Source organism: Archocentrus centrarchus, chromosome 15 (genome assembly GCF_007364275.1).
Source record: "Archocentrus centrarchus isolate MPI-CPG fArcCen1 chromosome 15, fArcCen1, whole genome shotgun sequence".
NCBI lineage: Eukaryota > Metazoa > Chordata > Actinopteri > Cichliformes > Cichlidae > Archocentrus > Archocentrus centrarchus.
This window is the reverse complement of record NC_044360.1, coordinates 1,462,869-1,484,244: the sequence shown is the minus strand read 5'-3', so window position 1 is coordinate 1,484,244 and position 21,376 is coordinate 1,462,869. Positions and strand designations below refer to the sequence as shown.

The window sequence follows — 21,376 nt, the reverse complement described above, 5'->3', positions numbered from 1 at the left end:
CGACTCTGAGGATTACCCACAATGCCTTGCTCCTAAGGGTGAATGCAGTATGACTTTTGACCAGCAGATGGTGCATTTTAGCAGGATTTAACACGAACCATTTTAACTATGTTACACATGCAGCCGATTTCAAATAAGTGAACGCATTCATTAAGGACACCTGTATGCTGACACACCTGAGCGGCCGATGTGCGGGTTGGCGGCTGAGTTTCAGTGGTTGTGACCTCAGCGCGGCCCTCCGCACGAGCGCAGCTGTCATGTGACCGATGTTCTGCTTCCTGCAGAGACCTGCTTAGATGTGCACCAGTTCACCTCGAGTCACTAATTAATACCAGTTATGAATGTGTTTCAGCGCCATTTCTGCTCACATTCAAAACTTTCTGCACTTCCGGAGCGCGTCACACGTCTGCTACAGATCATCCTGATACCACGACTGCAGGAGGAGCAGCTGTGTGTGTGCGTGCGTGTGCGCGTGTGTCTCAGGATCAGATAAAGTCTGCAGTTCATGCAGTGACTTCAGCAATGTGAAAAATACTTGGAAATGTTTTCGTGCAGAAATGTTTTTGTTGCTGAGCAGAAACCACGTTTTGTCTTTATTTTACATCAACTGAAACATCCCATAATTCCGGCTTCAGCGTGAAAGGACTGAAACAAGTTTTTCTGAGTAACTGTGACGGGAACGATGCCAGAGAGCAATTACTGTACGATTAATAGGCCGTGTTCATGTTATTGATTATTACTCAAATAATACTTTAAAAATCTTCTACCAGGGATTTTTTTTTTTTTGTTTTAGTACTTTTACTTCAGTAAAGGATCAGAGAGCGCCCTCCAGCGGCCGTGCTCCACACGGCATTATTTTATTCAAACTGGAAGAGGCGGCTTTGATTTTTTCAAAATAAAAGCCTGATAATAACGCAGCTGAATCTGTCATCAGGTCACTCTGCCTTGATTTCCAAAATTAAAAAAAATAAATAAAAAATGTTTTTATTTCAAGACTCTCAGGAAACCGAGGCTCCACACAGGGTCACCAAAACTGGACAACAGAAGATGTTGCAGCATTCAGATGGTGGCGTCAGAGTCTGGAGTAAACAGCATGGATCCATCCGGCCTCGTACCAGCGCCTCAGGCTGCTGCTGCAGTGATGCTGTGGGGGAGATTTTCTGGCACACTTTGGGCTCTTTAGTACCAGCTGAGCATCATTTAAACTCCACAGCCTACCTGAGTGCTGCTGCTGACCATGTCCATCCCTTTATGACCTCAGTGAACCATCTTCTGATGGCTGCTTCCAGCAGGAGAACGCACCGTGACACAAACTGCTGTCTTGACCATCACAGTGAGTTCAGACTGCAGACGGCCTCCACAGTCACAGTCACAGATCTCAGTCCATCAGAGCTCCTTTGGGATGTGGAGGAGTGGGAGATCCCCATCGTGGATGCGGCCAACACATCTGCAGCAGCTGTGTGACGCTGTGATGTCAGCATGGACCCAAATCTGTGAGGAACATTTCCAGCAGCTAGTTGAATGAAAAGCAGCTCTGAAGGAAACAAGGTCCAACCCAGTACCAGCAAGGTGTACCTAATGAAGTGGCAGGTGAGTGGGAGAATTTAAAATCAGCATTAATGAGACTTTATTATTGCAGCTTCTGGTCACATTTGCTGTTTTATTTGAATGTTTCCTGCAGGGACGAAGAACTCGTCTGGATAATAACGTTTAATGGTTATAATGGTTATAAAGCTGTAAGACTGTATAACCATCACTGCTCCCAACAAAAACCACAATAACCTACACAATGTAGGATAATATATAATATACTGTAAATAGTCCGGCCTGTTAAGGTTCAACACACAGGCACATCATGTACATTGTATATAGTGTTATTATTAGTATTATTAAGGTTAATCTTGTTTGTTGATTTTATATATATATATATATATATATATATATATATATATATATATATATATATATATATATATATATATATATATATGAGTGCAAAACGCTCAGTGACTGAAGCTCACACAGATTCCAGCGAGGATCTAAAGGAGGAAACTCACCATGTCCTCAGCATGGTAAAAGAACCCAGCTGGGAGATGGATGCTGTGCCCATAACTGCTGGGCCCCCCCGGGAACACATAACCTGGGGGGTTGATTCTGACGATGATGATGATGATGATGATGATAAAGGGCTGCAAGAAGACATAGTTGAGCTACCAGTGACTCCTGTCACAAGCCTGACATCCGAGGAGGAATCTCTGGTAAGTGAAATGGAAAGCTCCCTTGAAATGTCTGTAGAAGATCTCCTAGAGTTATATATGCCTGAGGAGCTGACATCTGAGTTCAAAGAGGTCACAGATACAGCAGATGACCCAGAAAATATTCCTGATGAGGTCCATCTTTGTGAGCAGCCAGCACCTAGGGCCTCTGCCACTGAGGTCAGTGCAAAACGCTCAGTGACTGAAGCTCACACAGATTCCAACGAGGATCTAAAGGAGAAAAAGTTCAAGCTGTGTGTGGACGTTTGTGCTGAGAGTCTTGTTCAGCGGCTCATTAGAAAAGCACCGCAACTCTTTGATGAAGACGACATGCACATGTTCAAAACACGACTGCGTGACAAATTCTGGGCTGAAATCCAGAACAAATATTGGAATATCCCAATAAAATTTTAGGAAGCTTGACAAGCTCATTTACAAGGACCTCCGTAAAGGCTGCAAATACACTCCATATATGCTGAAGCAGTGCATGGAGCAGGATGATTCGCCCTTGGAGAAAGCGATCATCTACTATTACAATAAACGTCTGGCGCCACCGTCGAAGAAGCACTCTGCAGTCAGAAGGATTTTCTCAGCTGTAGGCAGTGCCATCACCAAGGTCTTCAGAGGTTCCAGTTAGCTCCATCTGAAGTAACTGCAGCCTTCCATGGTCTCTTTTTCTGTCACCAAATTATTTAAAATTCAATTGGAGACTTTAAATTTGCCAATCAGTTTTAAAAACTAACCCAACTCTTTATCAGACATCCTAACCCCCAACCGGTCGCGGCAGATGGCCGCCCCTCCCTGAGTCTGGTTCTGTCGGAGGTTTCTTCCTGCTTTAAGGGAGTTTTTCCTCCCCGCCGTTGCCTAGTGCTTGTTTTTAACTTTTTACTTTGTCAAATCATACCAGAAAAATAATTACCACCAAAAATCACATTTGAATTTCTGCTCATTTCATTTGCTGTTCGAATGTAAAACTGTAACTTTCATTCAAACTCTTTCAGGTCAGAAACAGAAAGAAAAGTTGGTATTGTTCTGCTACTCTGATTTCTCCTGTTTCCAACATTACAAATCCAAAACAGCCTCTAAAGCCTTCCTCCAGATTTATGATGTTATTTTTCAAAAGTTAAGGAAAAAAAAAAATCCCACGCTAGCCACAAAAGCCAAGTCCAGTCCTTCCTTTGGTCCAGTGGCTAACTGGAGGTTAACACATTGAAATCAGTACAAACCCCTTCAGCTCATACACAATAGGTTTGGTTAGATGATTAGATTTCAGTCCTGGAAACATGGAGCATATCCATCTATACCACACAAAGTAATCACACTGAGATTTAATCTGCTCCAGTCACCTTCAGCCTTCAGGCTGCGATGACACCATCCAGCGGTCTATCCTGCTTAAAATCAGCGCGAGACTGTTCTTCTCTATCTCGATTAGACACTCGTAACTTTATTGGTTAGTTGCTAAGGTGGCAGCAGGCTCACCTGTCAGACAGGTGTGAGACATCCTGTTTGACCTTCCAGTCCCTTTGCTGACCGCTACAGTCCTTCCTACCCACCGTGCATCATGTTTATATGTATCAATTTATTTTAGGTATTTATGTGTGGACTTTTCTACAGAGTGACATTGAAACAGGAGTGGCTTCACAACCTCATTGTACATTGTGTATGATGACAAATAAAGGCATTCCATTCCATTCTATTCTATTCTATTCTATTCTATTCTATTCTAATGATGAAAGTGCTGATTTTGGCAATCCCAGTCCTTTCCCAGTCTCTAATGTGTGAGGCAATCATGTGTAAAAGAGCACTTTTATTTCTCTGTCTTCAAACCAAAATGTGTTCAATGAGCACTTTGACTTGAATCGTGTGATCGAACTGATGGGAAGCGTTCCTGTGTGGAGCCCGTATCACTGAAGAAAGCGTTTCATTAACATCGTGGACTCGATGCTGAGATGATTCAGGTGTGAAGCTGCACCTGAATCTGCTGCTCTATCAGGTCCATCACTCGCTCAGAGCCACTCTGGTGCATTATGGCAGCGCTGCACCTCTGCTAGGAGCACAGAGGGTGAAGTGAGGTGCGCAGTTTGTAGTCCATCTTTATATTTGTCTGTTACATCAACACACTGAGAACACAATGTAGGTCCATCCAAAAAAGAGCCAGGGCGCTGCCTAGTGGGCAAAATACACCCATTGCGCTGAATTAACCCTGCTCGTTCTCACATGAAGAGCACAGATGTAATAATCATGTGACCTTGACCTCCAGGAGTTTATCTCTGCATAATGTCTTGATATGGAAAATAATCATGCAAGGTTTCAAACTATTTCTTAGACATGAAGTAAACATGAAAAACTTAAAAAAAGGTTTAACCACATGACCTTGACCCCAGTGACCCCATGGACAATCCCAACCTTGCTTTGGTCGTAAGCACCTTTGTGTAACCTCAGGTTGTTCTCCATTGAGTTCACAGTAATTGTTGACATCAGTTCAATTCAATTCAACGTTATCTATATAGCATGAAATCACAACAAACAGTCGCCTCAAGGTGCTTTGTATTGTGGGTAAAGACCCTCCAATAATACAGAGAAAACGACCCCCTATGAGTGTCAGTGGGAAGGAAAAACTCCCTTTAACAGGAAGAAACCTCCAGCAGAACCAGGCTCAGGGAGGGGGGGTCATCTGCTGGGACCTGCTGGGCTGAGGGGAGAGAGTAAAGACATGCTGTGGGTCTAACTGGGATTTCTGTGCTTGTAGAAACATAAAGGTCTGCAGATGAATTTGCTCCTCTGACGCTCTGACAGCCACTTTATGACTGAATCAGCGTGTCAGACAGGCAGCTCAGGTGCAGCAGGAGGGGCGGAGTCAGAGACACTCAGAGTTTGTTGGATAAAACCTGCCAGGTTAGCTCCATGAACTGACTCAGAGTTGGAGTTAGCTCTTCCTGGAGCAGAAAACCTGAGTTTTCCTCATTTCAGGGTTAACAAACCCAGAGCTGGAGCTAAACCTGCTTCCTGGAAGAGGCCCCTGGACATAAAAACTGTATGCTTATAATCACCAGTCAACTCTCATAAAAGTGTAATTGTGCAGATATGATGGAAAGATCAGCATCCAGGTGGACTGCAAAAGTTAATGACTGTTTAAGGTGGGTGGCCCATCATAACTGTTTTTAATTGATCCTGCTAAACAACAGACAAAGGTGATCATATTTCTTTTCTGATTTTAACTTTATTTTACGTCACTTTGCCCTGATTGTTTATTTTATTGTTTTCATGCCAAAATTACAGAAGAAAAGAATGAAGACAAGTAGAGTTAGTAGAGATCCTAGAAATGTTGGCATGAACGTCCAAATGTGAACGTGAGCATCTTGCAGTGAGTGATGAACATCATCTCGAGACTTCCATCAGCAGTTTAAACCACAGTCGGTGCTCTTTGGAACCTCCTGGTTCCTTCAGAGAGAGGCGAGGTCCTCCCAAAGGTTGCTGCTGCACCCTTTAATACCGTAATACCTGCAGTTGGAGTTTGTGAATGTGTTTTCAGTCTTTTCAGCTGAAGCTCAGAGTTCGCAATGAGGCGCTCACATGTGATCACAAGGATGAGTAAAACTGATGCGATTATGATTTACACCAAATTTAAAAAAAAAAACTCAGTCTTCACAGATCTGACGTGTTTTTTTTTAATTGTACCTTTTGGCTGATACTTTTCCCAATTTGACATTTAACTGTAAGACATCCTGATTTCATCAAGAAGGAAAAAAACATGAAGTTAAAGTTGATGAACAGCCTGTAAACTGTCAGAACCCGTCCGTTGGTTCATATTAATAAGAAATTATTCAGCTGCTTTAATTCTACCTTCAAGCCCAGTTTTCACAGGTAGATGTGCTCCACGAGCCGGGCTCCATCTGGGTCTGGGGACACGATTCTGGTCCCGCTCTGGCTCAGCAGGATGGACAGGACGGTCCTGCTCAGGTCGTCCCGCTTCAGCTCAGAGCACAGTGACACCACGTCGGTCCACACGTCCACTGAGGCGCCGCAGTCCCCCATAATCACCTCCTCCAAACCCTCTGAGAAGACCAGCACAACATAAACTTATCTCAGAATAAATAATAAAACCAACAATATTCAAATAGGCTGATGAAACATGTTATTTCATTGGTTGTAATTAATAGCAGTTCATTTTTCAGGGAACTCAGTAAAACCATTTTCTATCTTTCTGAAGTTTAAAATAATAAAAAGGTTTTTCTCAGTTGGGGATAGCAGCTTCTGATCCACAGTCCATATGTTACCTGTAGTAACAGGCCACGCCCCAATCACACAGTCAGGTGCAGTGTGTGTTGGGCAGCAGCTAAGGACGGAGGCCCTGCAGACCGATCTCCTGCTATCAAGGCGGTGACCGAGACATGGAACATCACCTCTCTGGTGGGAAAGGAGCCTGAGGTAGTGTGTGAGATCGAGAGACGCCTGCTAGATACAGCCGGGCTCACCTCAGCACACACTCTGGGCCCTGGAACCAGTCTCCTGGAGAGGGGCTGGATTCTGTTCCAGTCTGGAGTTGCCCTCATTGAGAGGCGCCATGCTGGGGTGCATCCTTGTATCCCCTCGGCTTGCTGTCTGTAAGTTTGAGATTTTACCGGTGTATCAGAGGGCTGTTTCCCCACGCCTTCAAACCAGTTCAGTGAGGCCATGGAGAAGGACTTTTGGACTGCCTCGACGTGAATCTGGCAAACGTTGCATCATGGTGGTGATCTATGTTCCTACCCTCAACGATGGTCACAAGCTTTGGGTAGTGACCAAAAGAAGGAGATCACAGATACAAACGGCAGAAATGAGCTTCCTCCGATGGGAAGCTTCCTCTCCCTTAGAGACAGGATGAGGAACTTAGGCATTCGAGAGGGGCTCAGAGCAGAGCTGCTGCTCCTCCACATCGAAAGGAGCCAGATGAAGTGGTTTGGGCATCTGACTAGGATGCCTCCTCGGCACCTCTTGGGTGAGGTGTTCCAGGCATGTCTTACTATGAGGAGGGTCCGGGCAGACCCAGCACACAAGTTTATATCTCTCAGCTGGCCTGGGAATGCTTTGGGGTCCCCTGGATAAGCTGGAGGAGGTGGCTGGGGAGAGGGAGGTCAGGGTTTCTATTTTTAGGCTGCTGGCCCTGTGATAAGCAGAAAAAAATGGATGGGTACCAAATCACAATAACAGCTGCCTTACATATGTGAGATAATCACTATCCAAGCAAACATGCCAGTGTGGGCCCACAGTGGGCAGATGTGGGTGTTTCTCAGCTGTTTCAGAGGCATGAGATAAATCAAAACATAAAAAAATACTTAAGTGGACCAGAAGAAAGTGAAGATAAGTATTCAAATAATGTAAAATATTGTGAGGCTGTGGGCCGGTTTTCCTTCACCTGTGTACCTTCAAACCTGAGCTTTATTCATTATTGGAGCAGCAGAGCCTCTCTCAGAGCTATCAGAGGCACAAAGTGAGCTGGAGGGAAAGCTTTCTGTAAGGTGACGTCAAACTATATCAAGCAATCTTCTCCAATTAAAAATCTAATAAATATATTTAATTAGAGCTCACTTTCTTGAATGCTTACTCCTGAATGACATTTTATTTGGAAAATCCTCAGACGTACGGGAGGATGTGTGAGAACATGAACGTCTCTCCGTTTTCCTTCACTTTAACACTACAACTCCCATAGGTGGTAATTTTGACCACCATACACTATTTGCTTCAATTTATAATAAATCAATATCATATATATAAATATGATTCATAATCAATAAGAACATTGAAGAATACATGGATCTGTAATGTTACCAATCAACTAAAGATGCTTGTGGCAAGGAACAACAGATGTCTGTGTAGATTCTCAGTCATCCAGGTCATGGTTTTCTCAAAAGCTCAAAAAAAGGTGAGTGAACTTCTTTGAAGCTGGTTCTCCTCTGATCCAAGGAGCTTCTTCAGGCAGAGAATCCCAGGTATTTAAACCCTAGTGGGAGCTGGAGGTGGTGGTCACTGACCCATTATTATTTATGTGCTGCTGCACATAAGCTAAGGTGGAAAAAAGGTGTGGATCAGTGTTTTCAGGTGGACCAACTGTGTGGTCAGGTGTACAGCTGAGTTTTGTCATTCTGAGGTGACTCTTCTGTGTTATGCTCTGCCTTTGTGGAGAGGCTGTTTAGTTTCTGTTTAGCACTCTTTGCTGCACTGCACAGCATACATTAGGATGAAGTTGTGTTTGGGAGTTTTGTCCTTGGGACCAGTTTTTGTCTTAGAGTGTGGCTGGGGTGTCATGCTTGGAGAAAATTCTCCTGAATTTCTCTGACAAACCTGCTACATGAGACACAGTGTTAGCTGGTGTCTGACTTTCTTTCCTGCACATCTTCACTGATTTGCTGAAGGCCCGGTTGGGATAACCACATGTCTTTTGAGGATGCCACTGTTCATATTTTGGGCCGAGAACAAAGACTGTTTGAAAGAGGAATAAAAGAGGCCATCTATGTCCACTGTGAACCTCCATCATTGAACAGAGGGGGTGGTTTATGACACCAGCTGTCAGTTTCCTACAACACAGTCTAGAGATCCTTCCAGGTGCCTCAAACCCCAGTCACACCTTACTTCACGTGACCTCAATAGGTCACCTGAAGTGACAAGGTCTCACTGGTCTCACAGTGGTTTCATAGGAAACCCTTTCTGGTAAAGGCTCCAGAGACTGCTATGTCCTGGATGCCTGAGAACCTACAATGGGTCAACAAGCACCTCCAAAGGGGGCAGCCCCCACTAGGGTTTAAATAAAAGTTCAGTCACCTTTTATCAGGTTCTTGAGAACACCAGGAGCGACACTTTGCCATCAACAGCAGGTGGGAGCTGTCAGGGATCAAAAATCATCCGATTTCACCAAATCACACTCTAAATGAATATGGTCAATGTGACGGCTATGACCAAGGCCACGACCATCTTTAGTTGACTGGTAACATTACAGCTCCATGTATTCTTTGATCTTTTATTGATTACAAATTATATTTATACATATGATATTTATCCATTATAAATTTATGTAAATGTTGTATTATGGTCATAATGACCACCTATGGGAGTTCTAGGTAGTGTCTACTCTCGTGTCTTGTAATTGTAAAAAAATTACAATGTTAGAATGCAGTATACACATATTTAGGAAAAGTCAGGGTCCTACAGTTACATGAGGTTTATAGAAACCAAGATATTATACTGCAAAATTTAAAAAAGGTCAAAATGACCACCCTGGGAGTCCTAGCATTAAGCGGTCAATTTAAATGCCGCCACCCAGCGAGCACGCCAGGAAATGACCCTACAGGTGCACGCCGGCTGATGACTGTCTGGTCCACGCACCTCGTCCTCGGGTCATGAAGCTGTCCAGGAGCTGCAGCGCTAACAGCTGCTGCTGAGGGTCCACCAGCAGAACCGCACAGGCCACGCCCACAGACAAGATGGCTGCCCCGTCCTGCGGTGGCTCTGTCAACAGCTGGAGGAGGGAGAGGCTGGGCGAGTGACACAGGACCCACATACAGTCCTCTGAGAGAGAGGGGGGGGGGGTGTCATTATAATGTCAGGAAATGTCACACACACACACACACACACTTGCCTTGCTGTAAGTGTGAGGACCCTCAAAGACACGACACTATTAAACATGTTTTCCACGTCAGAGTTCAGCATCTTCGAGGCTGCATGTTTATCAAGAAAACCTGCTCATTGCCACATCAGTGGCTCAGAGTGACTGAAGCTTCATGAGGGTTTTACACATTATTAGGATAAAAACATAATAATTTCTCTTGTGAAAGGGGGCGCTCCTTCCCCTTTTTGGCATTGTTGTTGTTCTATAAGCGTTAATATCTGATCCTAAAACACAGCAGCTGTTTGTCCTTGCTGACCTCATATCAAATCTGCATGTAGTCCAATCCTACGTTTGAATTCTGGTTTTATTCTCACAGCGTTAAACCTGACAGAATAAAAACTAGATTTCATTTCTCCTGTGTCAGAGTGACAGAGCTGTGATGAGTCTGTTAATTCCTTCCTGATTTCAAATACAGTAAACTTTATCGATACAGCAGCTGTTTTTCAGTCTGACTGTCCAAAAACAGGTTTAAGCACATGTTCATTCAGACGTTTTACTGACAAACTACCGTTCAGCCCTGTGACTCTGCTTTCTCTGCAGCAGCAGCAGTAAGGTCTCTATGAAGAATTTAACATCCTCATACTTTCCCACTATCACAGTTTCATCGTCCTGGGTTAACGCAGCGAGAACCTTTGTCCTGCGCTTCACTGAGTTTTGTTAAATGCTCGTACTCCTGCCCAAAGACCTGCTTCTTTGACATCATATTAACAGCTGTTTGTTTGGTGTCTCAGTGTCATACTTATGTCTGACAGCAAGCAGGCTTAATTAGAGCTTTTATATAAGGTCAGCAGGGGCTCTGTTTCACAATCATATTGTTATAATAAAGGAAAAAAATGTAAATTTCTGATTGGTTTTGTCAGAGAAAGACAAAAACTTTAGACGGTGCACACTCTGAGATCTGATTGGCCAGCAGGCTCATCTCAACCCTGGAGGGTTTAGGTGTGTAAGTTACCATGACGATGTATCCTGTTATGTTAAACCTGGGCAGATACGCCCGAGCGTATTTTGATTTGCGTGTAGCTGAACTTCATGTTTTATAAGATTAACGAAGTGATTTAGAAATGGAGCAAAACACGAACTGAGCCTCGGACCTGAACCGTGTCCGCACAATGATGGTTTAACCCTGAACCTGCTCCTCACACAGACAGCTGTACACACACACACACACACACACACACACACATAAACACACCGGCTGTGAGGTCCTCGCAGTGGTTCAGGAACTCGGCAGCGCTGTGTATCAGGCCTCTCCTGCACATGCTCAGTGCAACCTTCCTGTTGAGCCTGCAGGCCTCATAGACAATGGTGGCCAACGTCAGACACAGGTCAGCCACGCCAGGGTTCTTCTGAGCATGCTCAGTCAGGATGTCGCCCAGATCCTCGGAGAAGGTCAGCCTGAGAGGACAGAGAGCATAAAGGCCGAGAGCAGCGGATATGAAAGTCTTAAAACTGACAGGAAAAACATTTGTACTTCTTCTGGGTGACGGCGTAGGTGACGAGCTGCAGGGCGCCGCACTGCAGGGCACAGGAGATGCCTTGAAGGGAGAGCGGAGCAGACAGCTTGGCATCGGCACTGGCGGTGAACAGCAGGGCCCAGAAGAAGAGAAAGGGAGGGGGGAGCAACCCCTGGAAGCCCTCCACACCTGAAAGAAGAAGAGGGGGCACATCACACCCAAGCAGTAATCTTCAGGGCTGAAACATGAAGCGCCACGAGCTGCGGTTCCTCTAATGTCCACTCGAGGCTCCAGCAGCGAGTCAGTCCCCAGCTCTTCATGTAATGTATTTATCTGACAGGTAATAAGAAGACGAGTTCCCACCTGAGCTGCACAGAACTCACATTTGTGTCTTTCTGCAGTCGTTTTGTCATTCGGTGCTCAGGTTGCATCTTAATCTGTGTCGTTTGAGCCTCTGGAGTCTGACTGATTTAATCTTACTTAAAGTCAGGGTTCTAAATTAACACCTGCCAACCCGCCAAATGTGGGTAAAAAATCATTTTGGCAGGTGTTAATAAAAACTTACTAGCCAGTTTTGCCAGTGATGCAAGAGGCATTACATGCATGATGTATAAGGCTCCGTTCTCGGTCATTTATCCCCTGGCAGTACTTCCTACATTTCCCACGAACACTATATACCTTAACGCTACGTCATGACATTTTACACCCATTGGCTGACGCAGTTTGTAGTGAAAATAGAGCAAGAAAACATGGAAATGAACGGTAATGGTATATATATATATATATATATATATATATATATATATATATATATATATATATATATATATATATATATATATGCTGCGCCATCGGTGTCCTGATGTCCTTGATCTTTCTGATGCTCTCCTCACCATCCCTGCAACAACAGCTGACTGAGAAAGAGGGTTCAGTGTCATGAAGCAGGTGAAAAGTGACCGGCGCTCACGCCTTAAAGATGATATCCTCTCTGACCTCTTGAAAATACAGTTGTGCTCACCTGACATAACTGACTTTGACCCGTCCAAAGCCACTGATATATGGCATGCTGACAGCGTGTGCTCACGCAGGCCTAACTTTGTGCACAAACGTGCAGCAAAAAATGAGAGTAGCTCAGATCCTGATGCCGCTTCTGAAGAAGAAGAGCTCTGAAGACGTGGTTCAAATAATATATATAGATATATAGATAGATTGATCCCAAACCTGTTTGCACTTTCTGTGTATATTTTATGGTATGTGTTGTGTTTTTCATGCTAACAATGTTAATAAAATTATCAAATGCATTCAGTGGCACTCATTTCTCTTATTTTTACCGCATAAGATTTGGCTAGTGGAAATTCTGATTGGCCGGTAACTTTAAAGAGTTAAAAAAAGTTAATTTAGAACTGTGCTTAAAGTCAGTTAGGATCTTTGCATAGAGTCGATTAAATATGTTTCAGACCCTCTGATAAGTGTACAGATGTGTGCTTTTCCCACCTTTGAACATCTCCATGGTGTCAGTGTTACTCAGGACTCCTCGAGGAGCTCTGGCAGCAATTAGAGCGGCGTCCTCATACTGAGCCGAGTCAAACAGTTCCAGAAACCTGAGGACAAAGGAGAGTGGGGAAGCTGGGCAAACTCCACACACACAAACTCATCAGAAGGTTTTTGTGAACACAGCACCTGTCCAGGTAATCTGCCAGAAGTTTGGAGGAATCGACTCCGGTCGGCTCCTGGTCCTCAAACAGCTGCTTGATGCCGCAGGTGTCCTCGTCCATCTCTGCAGGGCGAAGGAAACAACATCTTTACAGTCTTGGTAAAAACAAAAATATGACTCAAACCACTGCAGTGCAGTACCTTTAATACCTATAGTATGCTCTAATCTCTGTAATAAAATGTTATGGTCAACAGTATCAAAGCTGCACTGAGGTCCAACAGGACAAGAACAGAGATGAGTCCACTGTCAGAGGCTGTAAGAAGATCATTGGTAACCTTCACTAATGCTGTTTCTGTACTGTGATGAATTCTGAAACCTGACTGAAACTCTTCAAATAAACCGTTCCTCTGCAGATGATCAGTTAGCTGTTTTACAACTACTCTTTCAAGGATCTTTGAGAGAAAAGGAAGGTTGGAGATTGGCCTATAATTAGCTAAGACAGCTGGGTCACTGATGGCTTTTTAAGTAGAGGTTTAATTACAGCCACCTTAAAAGTGTCACGGTCCTGGGCAGGTGGTCCAGTGTTTTGAGTTCTCCTGGTGAAGTTCTGTTGTTGTTATATCTCTGGTTGTGTTTATTAGTTGTTGGTATTTAGTTCCTGATTCCTTTGTTCTTGTCTTCCCCGTTTAATCATGTTTAGATTCCCTCTGTATGTCAGCCTCCTTTGTCAAGTCTTCTGTGTTGCCTTGTTTATATTTCTTGAGGTCACTTCCTGTTTTACTTTGATAGTCTCTTGTATCGTGGATTTGATATTCAGTTTTGCTTCCTGTCTTGTTAGTGTGTGAGTCTGTTCAGCTGTGCTCTCTGGTGTGTCCTAGTTCCCTGATGTGTTATATAGTCTGCATTTCCCTTTGTTCCTTGTTGTGTTGTCGTCTATGGTTCCCTGTCCACTGTGTGCGTTTCCATCTGTCAGCCTCTCCAGTTTTTGCTGCCAGCTCCATTCAGCTCTGTATCCCCCTGTTTCTGAGTCCTGCATCACGGGTCCATCACCTGCCTGCTACACAGCGTTCCTTGACAAAAAGCCTGTGGTACATAGCCAACTAAAAAAGACATATTGATCATATTTAAGATTGAAGCAACTTTGACAGCATTCTGAGGGAGGCTGAGGACACCGAGTCTGAAAGGACCAAGTTCTGCACCTCCACCGTTGAGGCTGCTGCTCAGAGCTGTGGCTGCACGGTGGTTGGTGCCTGTCGTGGTGAAACTCCCCGAACCAGATGGTGGACACCAGGGGTGAAGGCAGCCATCAAGCTGAAGGAGTCCTAACAGCTTTGGTTAACCTGTGGGACTCCAGAAGAGCTGCACAGTATTTTTTTTAATCTTTTTTGTTTGTTTTTTTTCCACACAGAATCCCATTTTTTAGCTTGTGGTAAATATCACACCATTATCAGTATTGTTCTGATTCTGGTGAATGCAGCTGGGAATATGTTTGGTGACCTGAAGCAGGAGAAATTATTTTACCACATTCACTCCAGGAGTAACCAATAAACAGTGTTTTTAATTCTCTGCCACCACATCTAAAACCTTCTGAGGAGGCGATAAAGCATCGTGTGATTTCAGAGACTGCTTCGACTGCAGCAGGGTCTCACCATCTGCCTGTCTGATGTTCTCCAGAGTGGAACCCAGGAGTTCCTGCAGAGGAACCTGCTGACCCTCCTCCTCCCAGCTGCTCAGACAGTCCCACACACACTTCAGACGTTTGTATCTACAGACAGAAAGAGAGCGGTGATGGCGGCGTTCAGCTGCTGATCCTCAGATTTAATCAAATCCAGTAAATTTGGTACTTTTATCCTGGCGTGTTTGAGTCCCCATAAATTCATAAATCCAACAGAGATCCACATGAAACTTTCAGGGGTGAAATACTAATTTGAGCTCTGTTAGAAACTGCACCCAGGTCAGTATTACAGCCACTGCAGGGTGTCTGTCTGAAGACTAAATGTGTGAGTAAGAGTGTGAGGAGTTTTTTTCCTCTGTCAGCACTTCCTGTCCTTGTCAAACACACTTCCTCCTCTGCTGCTCATCTTAAGAGTCTGCAGAGGTGCTCAGGAACGAGATTTCCCTTCACTTTTTAAAATAAGGGGCATCTCATCAATATGAGCAGACAGTTTTCACTGTTAAACATCTTCAGTCATTGTTACTGCTGGATTACATCGTTATGCTACTGACTTCAGAGGTGGATGGTCCTTCACCCTGTGATTTCGGCTCTTACAGGACTGTCAGGCGGTCGTTCTCGGCGCTCAGTCGGTCTCTGCGGTGTTCGGCGGCCTGCAGCTCAGCATCCAGTTTGGTTTTGACCTCCAGAGGAACGCACTGACTCTTTCTGTCCAGCAGAGCGCCTCTCTGAGCCTCCAGGTCCCTCAGGTACCTCTCCAGAGCCTCGGGATTCTCAGACTCAGCCACCGTCAAACCTGTGAGACGACACAGGTGGAGATCAACCCCGGAGGATCTGACAGATCATTCAGTTATGACCAAACTGAAACTGAACTCGTCCTCTTCTGCGTCTCCAATTCTGGGTCGTCCTACGGCAGCTGGGATTGGCTCCAGCCCTGAGTTGCAGAAGGGGAAGTTGTAGTTTGAGACTTTTTATATGTAGATTATTAAATCTGGTGAGAGCAAGCCTTTTCAAAAAGAGCTGAGACAGGAGCCATAAAAGAGTGAATAAGTGGTGCAATGTTAAAAAACTAATTAGGATGATGTTAATTAATTAGTGACATGATTGGATGTAAAAGGAGCATAAAGAGAGGCAGGTGTGGGGGTGGGTCCACAGCTGACTGTGAGGGCAAACAGCTCAACGTTTGAAGAAGAACGTGTCTCAGCATTGGTGGACTTCATCAGCTACATTCATAATCTCAGAAAGGATTTAAGTCCTGGCAACACCCCCAACCCCCTGCACACTATCCAGTATCAGCTCCATGATCTATTACAGATCATTTAACCTCATATTTTACCTCCAGGGTCACTGAAGTCATCCTCCCCCCTAAAATCTAACGCTGACTGAGCCTCTGCTGGGATAAGCTGCCATCCCACATGAGCTCACTGCGTCCACTCGGTTGCAGCGGTCTGTGAGCGGTCTACGTTTTAGTCTTTCGGTTTTGTCCGGTCCACTGTGAACGTTTCCTTCCTGCTCTGTCCGTCTGGTTCTTGTTTCTGTTTTTGAGATTTTATTAGTGCATTTTAATTTATTCTTACTTGATCTTTTTTAAAATAATTTTATTCCACAATTTTAGATTGCTTTATTCATTTAAATCCTTTTATTGCAGCTGTATTTTTGCTTTGCTTTCTTTTTAATCACATCCTTTGGTTTCATGTTTTTGGACATGTGGGACGTTAATGTGTCCGTTTTAAAAGTGAGCTAACGGGGCCCGCTGGGTGCAGCCTTCACTCATATCCTGACCCACTGAATTTGCCCTTAGTCTGGACTCTGAGGACCCTTGCGTTCAGTCTTCTAGCTGAAGCTGTACCAGGCATCCATGTGCTCTGCTCTTTGGACGTCTTCTCTCTCTTGATGTCCTCTTGAAGTTCTGCTGTTTCCCTCTGAAGGCTGGAGATCCTGCAAAGAGTCAAACAGGCATCATCAGCATAAAGGAGCCGGAAAAATACAGACTAATAAAGTGTTGGAGGAGTTTTTCCAGACTGCATGCCTTTACACAGCTTCATCTCTGAAAATGGTGAGCTTTATTTACATGTAACACCAACATAGTTATTAATTTAGTCCACATACTCTAAGTGGCATTTATAAAGACAGCTGTCACTCACTCACCTGTCCCTCAGGTGGGCGGCTCGCCTCTGACAGGTGAGCAGTGATTTGAGCCGTGACTCGGAGGCCGCCGTGGTTCGCCGAGTCGCTCTGGCTTCCTCCTCCCTCCTCTGCAGCTCCCTGATGGTGTCATCATACTCCAACTTAATGGCCACCAGAAGCCTCTTATAGGCCGTCACCTGTCCAATCACCTGTCAGCACCAAGGAGGACACAGGAAGAGATCTTGAAGTTAACCAGTCACATATTCAGAAGCTTTTCTCTTTGTGTCTCTGTGGGTGTTTTGCACCTTAGTAAACACCTCAATAAACTCATGAAGGAGCCGCAGCTTCCTGATGTCTGGATGTTCTCATTGATGGGAAAAAAGGTTTGTTTGGTTTTTGGGGGGTAAATTTACCAATTTTTATTACCTCCGCCAAGGAGGTTATGTTTTCGGTCGCGTTGGTTTGTTTGTTTGTTTGTTTGTTTGTCAGCAGGATTACTCCAAAAGTTATGGACGGATTTCGATGAAATTTTGTGGAGTGGTTGGAAATGACAAGAGGAAGAAATGATTAAATTTTGGCGGTGATCTGGATCACGATCTGGATCCAGGAATTTTTTTAAGGAGTCTTCACTATTGCGGGATAGGAGGTTATTGTTGTCTGGGAAAGATGAAAGATTATTTCACAGTATTTAGATACACGTATTACAGCATCAGTGACCCTATGGCCTTGGCGGAGGTTTGCGCTCTCTGAGTGCTTCTAGTTCTCTTATAAATTTGGCTTTTTTCCTCTACATTTGCCAGTTTCTTAGAGAGAGGGTAAATTTGGCAGATTTTTTTCCCTCAAATTTGTGTTTTCTTGTATATGTGCTTTTTTTTCCTTGTAAGTTTGACAGGTTTTTTTCCTTAAATTTGATTGACAAATGTATAACAGGACCAGTTTATATTGTTGAGGATTTTTCTCATAAATATGCAGTTTTCAGGGCACCTGGGTGGCTTAGTGGTGACGCCTGCGACCACATACATATGCTGCGTTGCGGTGCAGGTACCGCAGGTTCGAGTCCCATTTCTCTCTACTATGAATTAAAAAAAAAAAATTGCCATTTTTTTCTGATAAATTTTCCTTTTTTTCTCTGTGTAAATTGTTGAGTTTCTTCTTTTTTTGGGGGGGGGGGGGGGTGTCTCTAAATTTGCTAGTTTACTGGGGGGAGGGGTAAATGTGGTAGATTTCCCAGTGTTTAGAGTAAATGTCTGCATTCCCTTCTTCCTGGTAAAGCTCCGGTGTTCAGGCCTTAAATCTGCCCGGTGTGCTGCTCGGAGTACCTGGTTGAAGGCGGAGCGGTGGACGGTGTACCGTAGCTCGTCCGCGCCCTCCTCCGGACACCGCAGGTGCTTCTTCTCGCGCTCTATGAACTGGTGCAGAGCCTCGAGGAACCGCCGGTCGCTGTCGGATGTCCGGATGCCGGCTGTGAAGCGTCTTCCTGAACTCGGACCGCGGGGCGTTTGTGCCGCGGACATTATTATTTACTCCGATTTATTTATTTATTTTTTTAAGCTAACTTTCCGTTTCTTTCCTTCTTCCCTCAACTTCAACGGAAGCTTCACGTCGCTATGGTTACCGCGACAACGCTCCTGGGAAATGAAGTTTTTAACAGATGAGTCGCATTTTTCTTTGACTAAGTACCCAGAATATGATAAAAAAAATTTAAAATAAAATCAAACTGAACACTGATACATATATAAGGAGGACAAAGAAACGCAATGAAAGCACTAAATGTATCGTTTGCGTGTATTTTTGATCAGGCACAGTAAAGGCTGCCTAGCCCGTGCGAATGCGTGCAGAAAACCCCGTGTGCGGAGCAGAAAGCCCTCTTCTCAGGATCCGCCATCAGGAGTATACCGTGGTATACTTGCTCTCCGATATTCTGTCCTTTTTTCGGTAAAAATCGCTTCGTTCAGACTGACCTGTCCGCTCCGGCGGATGCTGACATATTGTGTGTATACTCCTCTGCAGGTGGATTGAACGCCAGGATGCAGATTTTCGTAAAAACCCTCACGGGGAAGACCATCACCCTCGAGGTGAGTCCCGGGCTGTGATGGCGGGTGCGCGTTCACGGGCTGCCGTTTGCTCCGCGGAGCTACAGCGGTGCACAGTCACCGGCGGCGTGCTTTAGCGGCCCCGTGGCGTGTGTGGGGCGGACACCGAGGCCGGTAACGGCCCCGGGGCAGACTCCGAGGCCGGAGTTCCGGGGCTAACAGGCTAAGCTAACGGGGGTCTGTAAACACGTGGGGCGGCCGCAGTGCCGATCAGCTGTTTAATTTAAAGTGAAGTAAATGTTTCAGGTGGCGGTTTAAGAGTTGTAACCAGCACGTGAGTGGAGCTGTGACCGGAAGCGCATGTTGTGGCTCACCTGTTCCCTCTGCTTCCACAGGTAGAACCCTCGGACACCATCGAGAATGTCAAAGCCAAGATCCAGGATAAAGAGGGTGAGTGAGCCTGGGAGGGGAATGATCTGACCCGTCACAGTCCATAAACTCACCTCTAAGGTGCTTACCTGAGAGCTTGTAGATGAAACCTGCAGGATTTCTGAACGTTGTCCACCTGAAATCTGAGAAATTGTTGATCTGTGTGAATGATTGTTCATTTATCGGGGTTGGGATTATGTGCAGATGCTGAAAATGTTTTTGTTCTGGGGGATCTCTGAGCTGCTGCATGTCTTCAGAAATGTGCCAAAAATTCTGATTACATGTGAGTAAAAGTAAAATATTCAGGAGCTGTGAGGATGCTGAAAGTCAGTCTGTTGGTGTGAAAATGAGCTGAAGTCTCAAAACAAAGTTTTAGCTGTTGCGGAGTGCAGATCGGCCCATGCTGTGTTTAAATATAACTGCTGTAACAGGAGAGGTCACAGGTCACATGACTGCACAGTTCCTGAAATCAAAACCTTTAATGTTTTATTCTGGTTCATTTTCATGCTGCATGAATCGTGTAAAATAACCTGACAGCAGGTGTCCACACCCGCACTGTGTGTGTGTGTGTGTGTGTGTGTGTGTGTGTGTGTGTGTGTTAAAGAACCACATTCATAAGGATTTATGATCAACAGGAAGCTAAAGTGGTGATTGGTTACTGAATCGTAGTGAAGGGGCGGGGTTAAATCATGTTGCTGCTGCTCTTTGAAGTCTGATCAGCTGATGTCTTCCCTGCAGGAATCCCTCCTGATCAGCAGAGGTTGATCTTCGCTGGAAAGCAGCTGGAAGATGGACGCACACTGTCCGACTACAACATCCAGAAGGTGAGCTGGGAACGCCGCTGCGTGAGGTCGTTTACGAGAAATAAATGCTGTCTTTGAATAAAGTTCAGTTTGAGTCTGACCCTTGATGTCTTTACCTTCACTCTGAGGTCAAAGTTCATCTGTTTTTGTTCTATTAATCTGGTTTGTTTTGGATGTGAGTTTCTGGGGCTGTTGGAGGTTTGTGATAGAGGCTCAGGCACTGGAACCTCAGCCTGCTCGGGTTAATAAAGCCGGACTAAAAAGTGTCAGTTTGGTCACGTTTGTGTTGCTGCATCACTGTCGGCTCTGATTGTGTCCGTCCTGCTGGGCCACGGGCAGGACGGACTGGAGAGACTTTGCTTGGGCGTGAGGAGGAGCTGAGACGTGTCATCGTGTTTACCGCCTCGCCGGAACCGCCCGGAGTGTTTCAGCTCTCAGTCTCAGTAAAATCACTTCAAATTAATTTAAAAATGGACGGAACAGGAAATGTAGGCTCGTGTGAGGGCAGGCAGTCTTCGGGGCCGTCGGCGCACAGACGGCCGTATTTAGCCTGCTGAGATGTGATGGACACCTGTGAGGACTTCTGTTACAGCCTGAGCCAGTGTTACATGTTAAAACCCTTTTGGAAGCTCGAGGTCCAAATGCTCGGCTGTTTTCCATCTTTAGGGAGGAGTTCTTGTGAATCAGCTCTGATGTCTAAGACGTTTAGCAGCGCCTGGTCTGGTTTTTCTCTGCAGCATTTTTGCCGTTTTTGTTTCCAGTCTCTGACCCTGAGCCAAACCCACAGAAACCCTCGACGTGTTTTTAATGAATAGAAAAGTCGGCCGTGCTGTTTCCTTTATCTAACGTCTGTTTTTGTGTTTTCAGGAGTCGACTCTGCACTTGGTTCTGAGGCTGCGCGGTGGTGCTAAGAAGAGGAAGAAGAAGTCCTACACCACCCCCAAGAAGAACAAGCACAAGAGGAAGAAGGTCAAGCTCGCTGTGCTCAAATACTACAAGGTAAAAAGACCCTGAGAGGTCAGGTCACCAATGAATGAGCTGCTAGAGACGTTTTCAGGCTCATTTTTACCTGAGTGCTGAGTTTGAGCTTTGGTTAATTTGGGTTTAATTTAAACTCTCCTCCTCCAGGTGGACGAGAACGGTAAAATCCACCGGCTGAGGCGCGAGTGTCCGGCCGACGAGTGCGGCGCCGGCGTGTTCATGGCGAGCCACTTCGACCGTCACTACTGCGGGAAGTGCTGCCTCACCTACTGCTTCAACAAACCCGAGGACAAGTAGACATGAAATAAAGAAACATGTTTGACTAA

General features: G+C 45.1%; 2 protein-coding genes across 5 annotated transcripts; one reads left to right on the top strand and one right to left on the bottom strand.

Annotated features, from left to right (window-relative positions):
- Positions 1-5,487: 5,487 nt before the first annotated feature.
- Positions 5,488-18,429, bottom strand: LOC115793417 (clathrin heavy chain linker domain-containing protein 1). Of its 3 annotated transcripts, XM_030748389.1 has the most exons (12): positions 18,124-18,429; positions 16,826-17,013; positions 16,527-16,615; positions 15,275-15,473; positions 14,655-14,770; positions 13,032-13,128; positions 12,846-12,952; positions 11,369-11,540; positions 11,090-11,292; positions 9,615-9,797; positions 6,099-6,310; positions 5,488-5,756 (listed from the first exon to the last, which is right to left on the bottom strand). In XM_030748389.1, exons 1-11 carry the CDS (start codon positions 18,316-18,318, stop codon positions 6,114-6,116), a joined length of 1,746 nt encoding a protein of 581 aa, XP_030604249.1. In that variant the 5' UTR covers positions 18,319-18,429; the 3' UTR covers positions 5,488-5,756; positions 6,099-6,113. The 3 variants fall into 3 exon arrangements, with proteins under 3 accessions (XP_030604249.1, XP_030604248.1, XP_030604250.1); XM_030748388.1 differs by having other exon boundaries at positions 5,488-6,310; XM_030748390.1 differs by lacking the exons at positions 14,655-14,770; positions 15,275-15,473 and having other exon boundaries at positions 5,488-6,310.
- Positions 18,430-18,622: 193 nt separating this feature from the next.
- rps27a (ribosomal protein S27a) lies at positions 18,623-21,376 on the top strand. 2 transcript variants are annotated; one of them, XM_030748401.1, is made up of 6 exons: positions 18,623-18,704; positions 18,815-18,879; positions 19,233-19,287; positions 20,005-20,090; positions 20,937-21,068; positions 21,198-21,376. In XM_030748401.1, exons 2-6 carry the CDS (start codon positions 18,832-18,834, stop codon positions 21,345-21,347), a joined length of 471 nt encoding a protein of 156 aa, XP_030604261.1. In that variant the 5' UTR covers positions 18,623-18,704; positions 18,815-18,831; the 3' UTR covers positions 21,348-21,376. The 2 variants fall into 2 exon arrangements, with proteins under 2 accessions (XP_030604261.1, XP_030604262.1); XM_030748402.1 differs by lacking the exon at positions 18,623-18,704 and adding an exon at positions 18,717-18,739.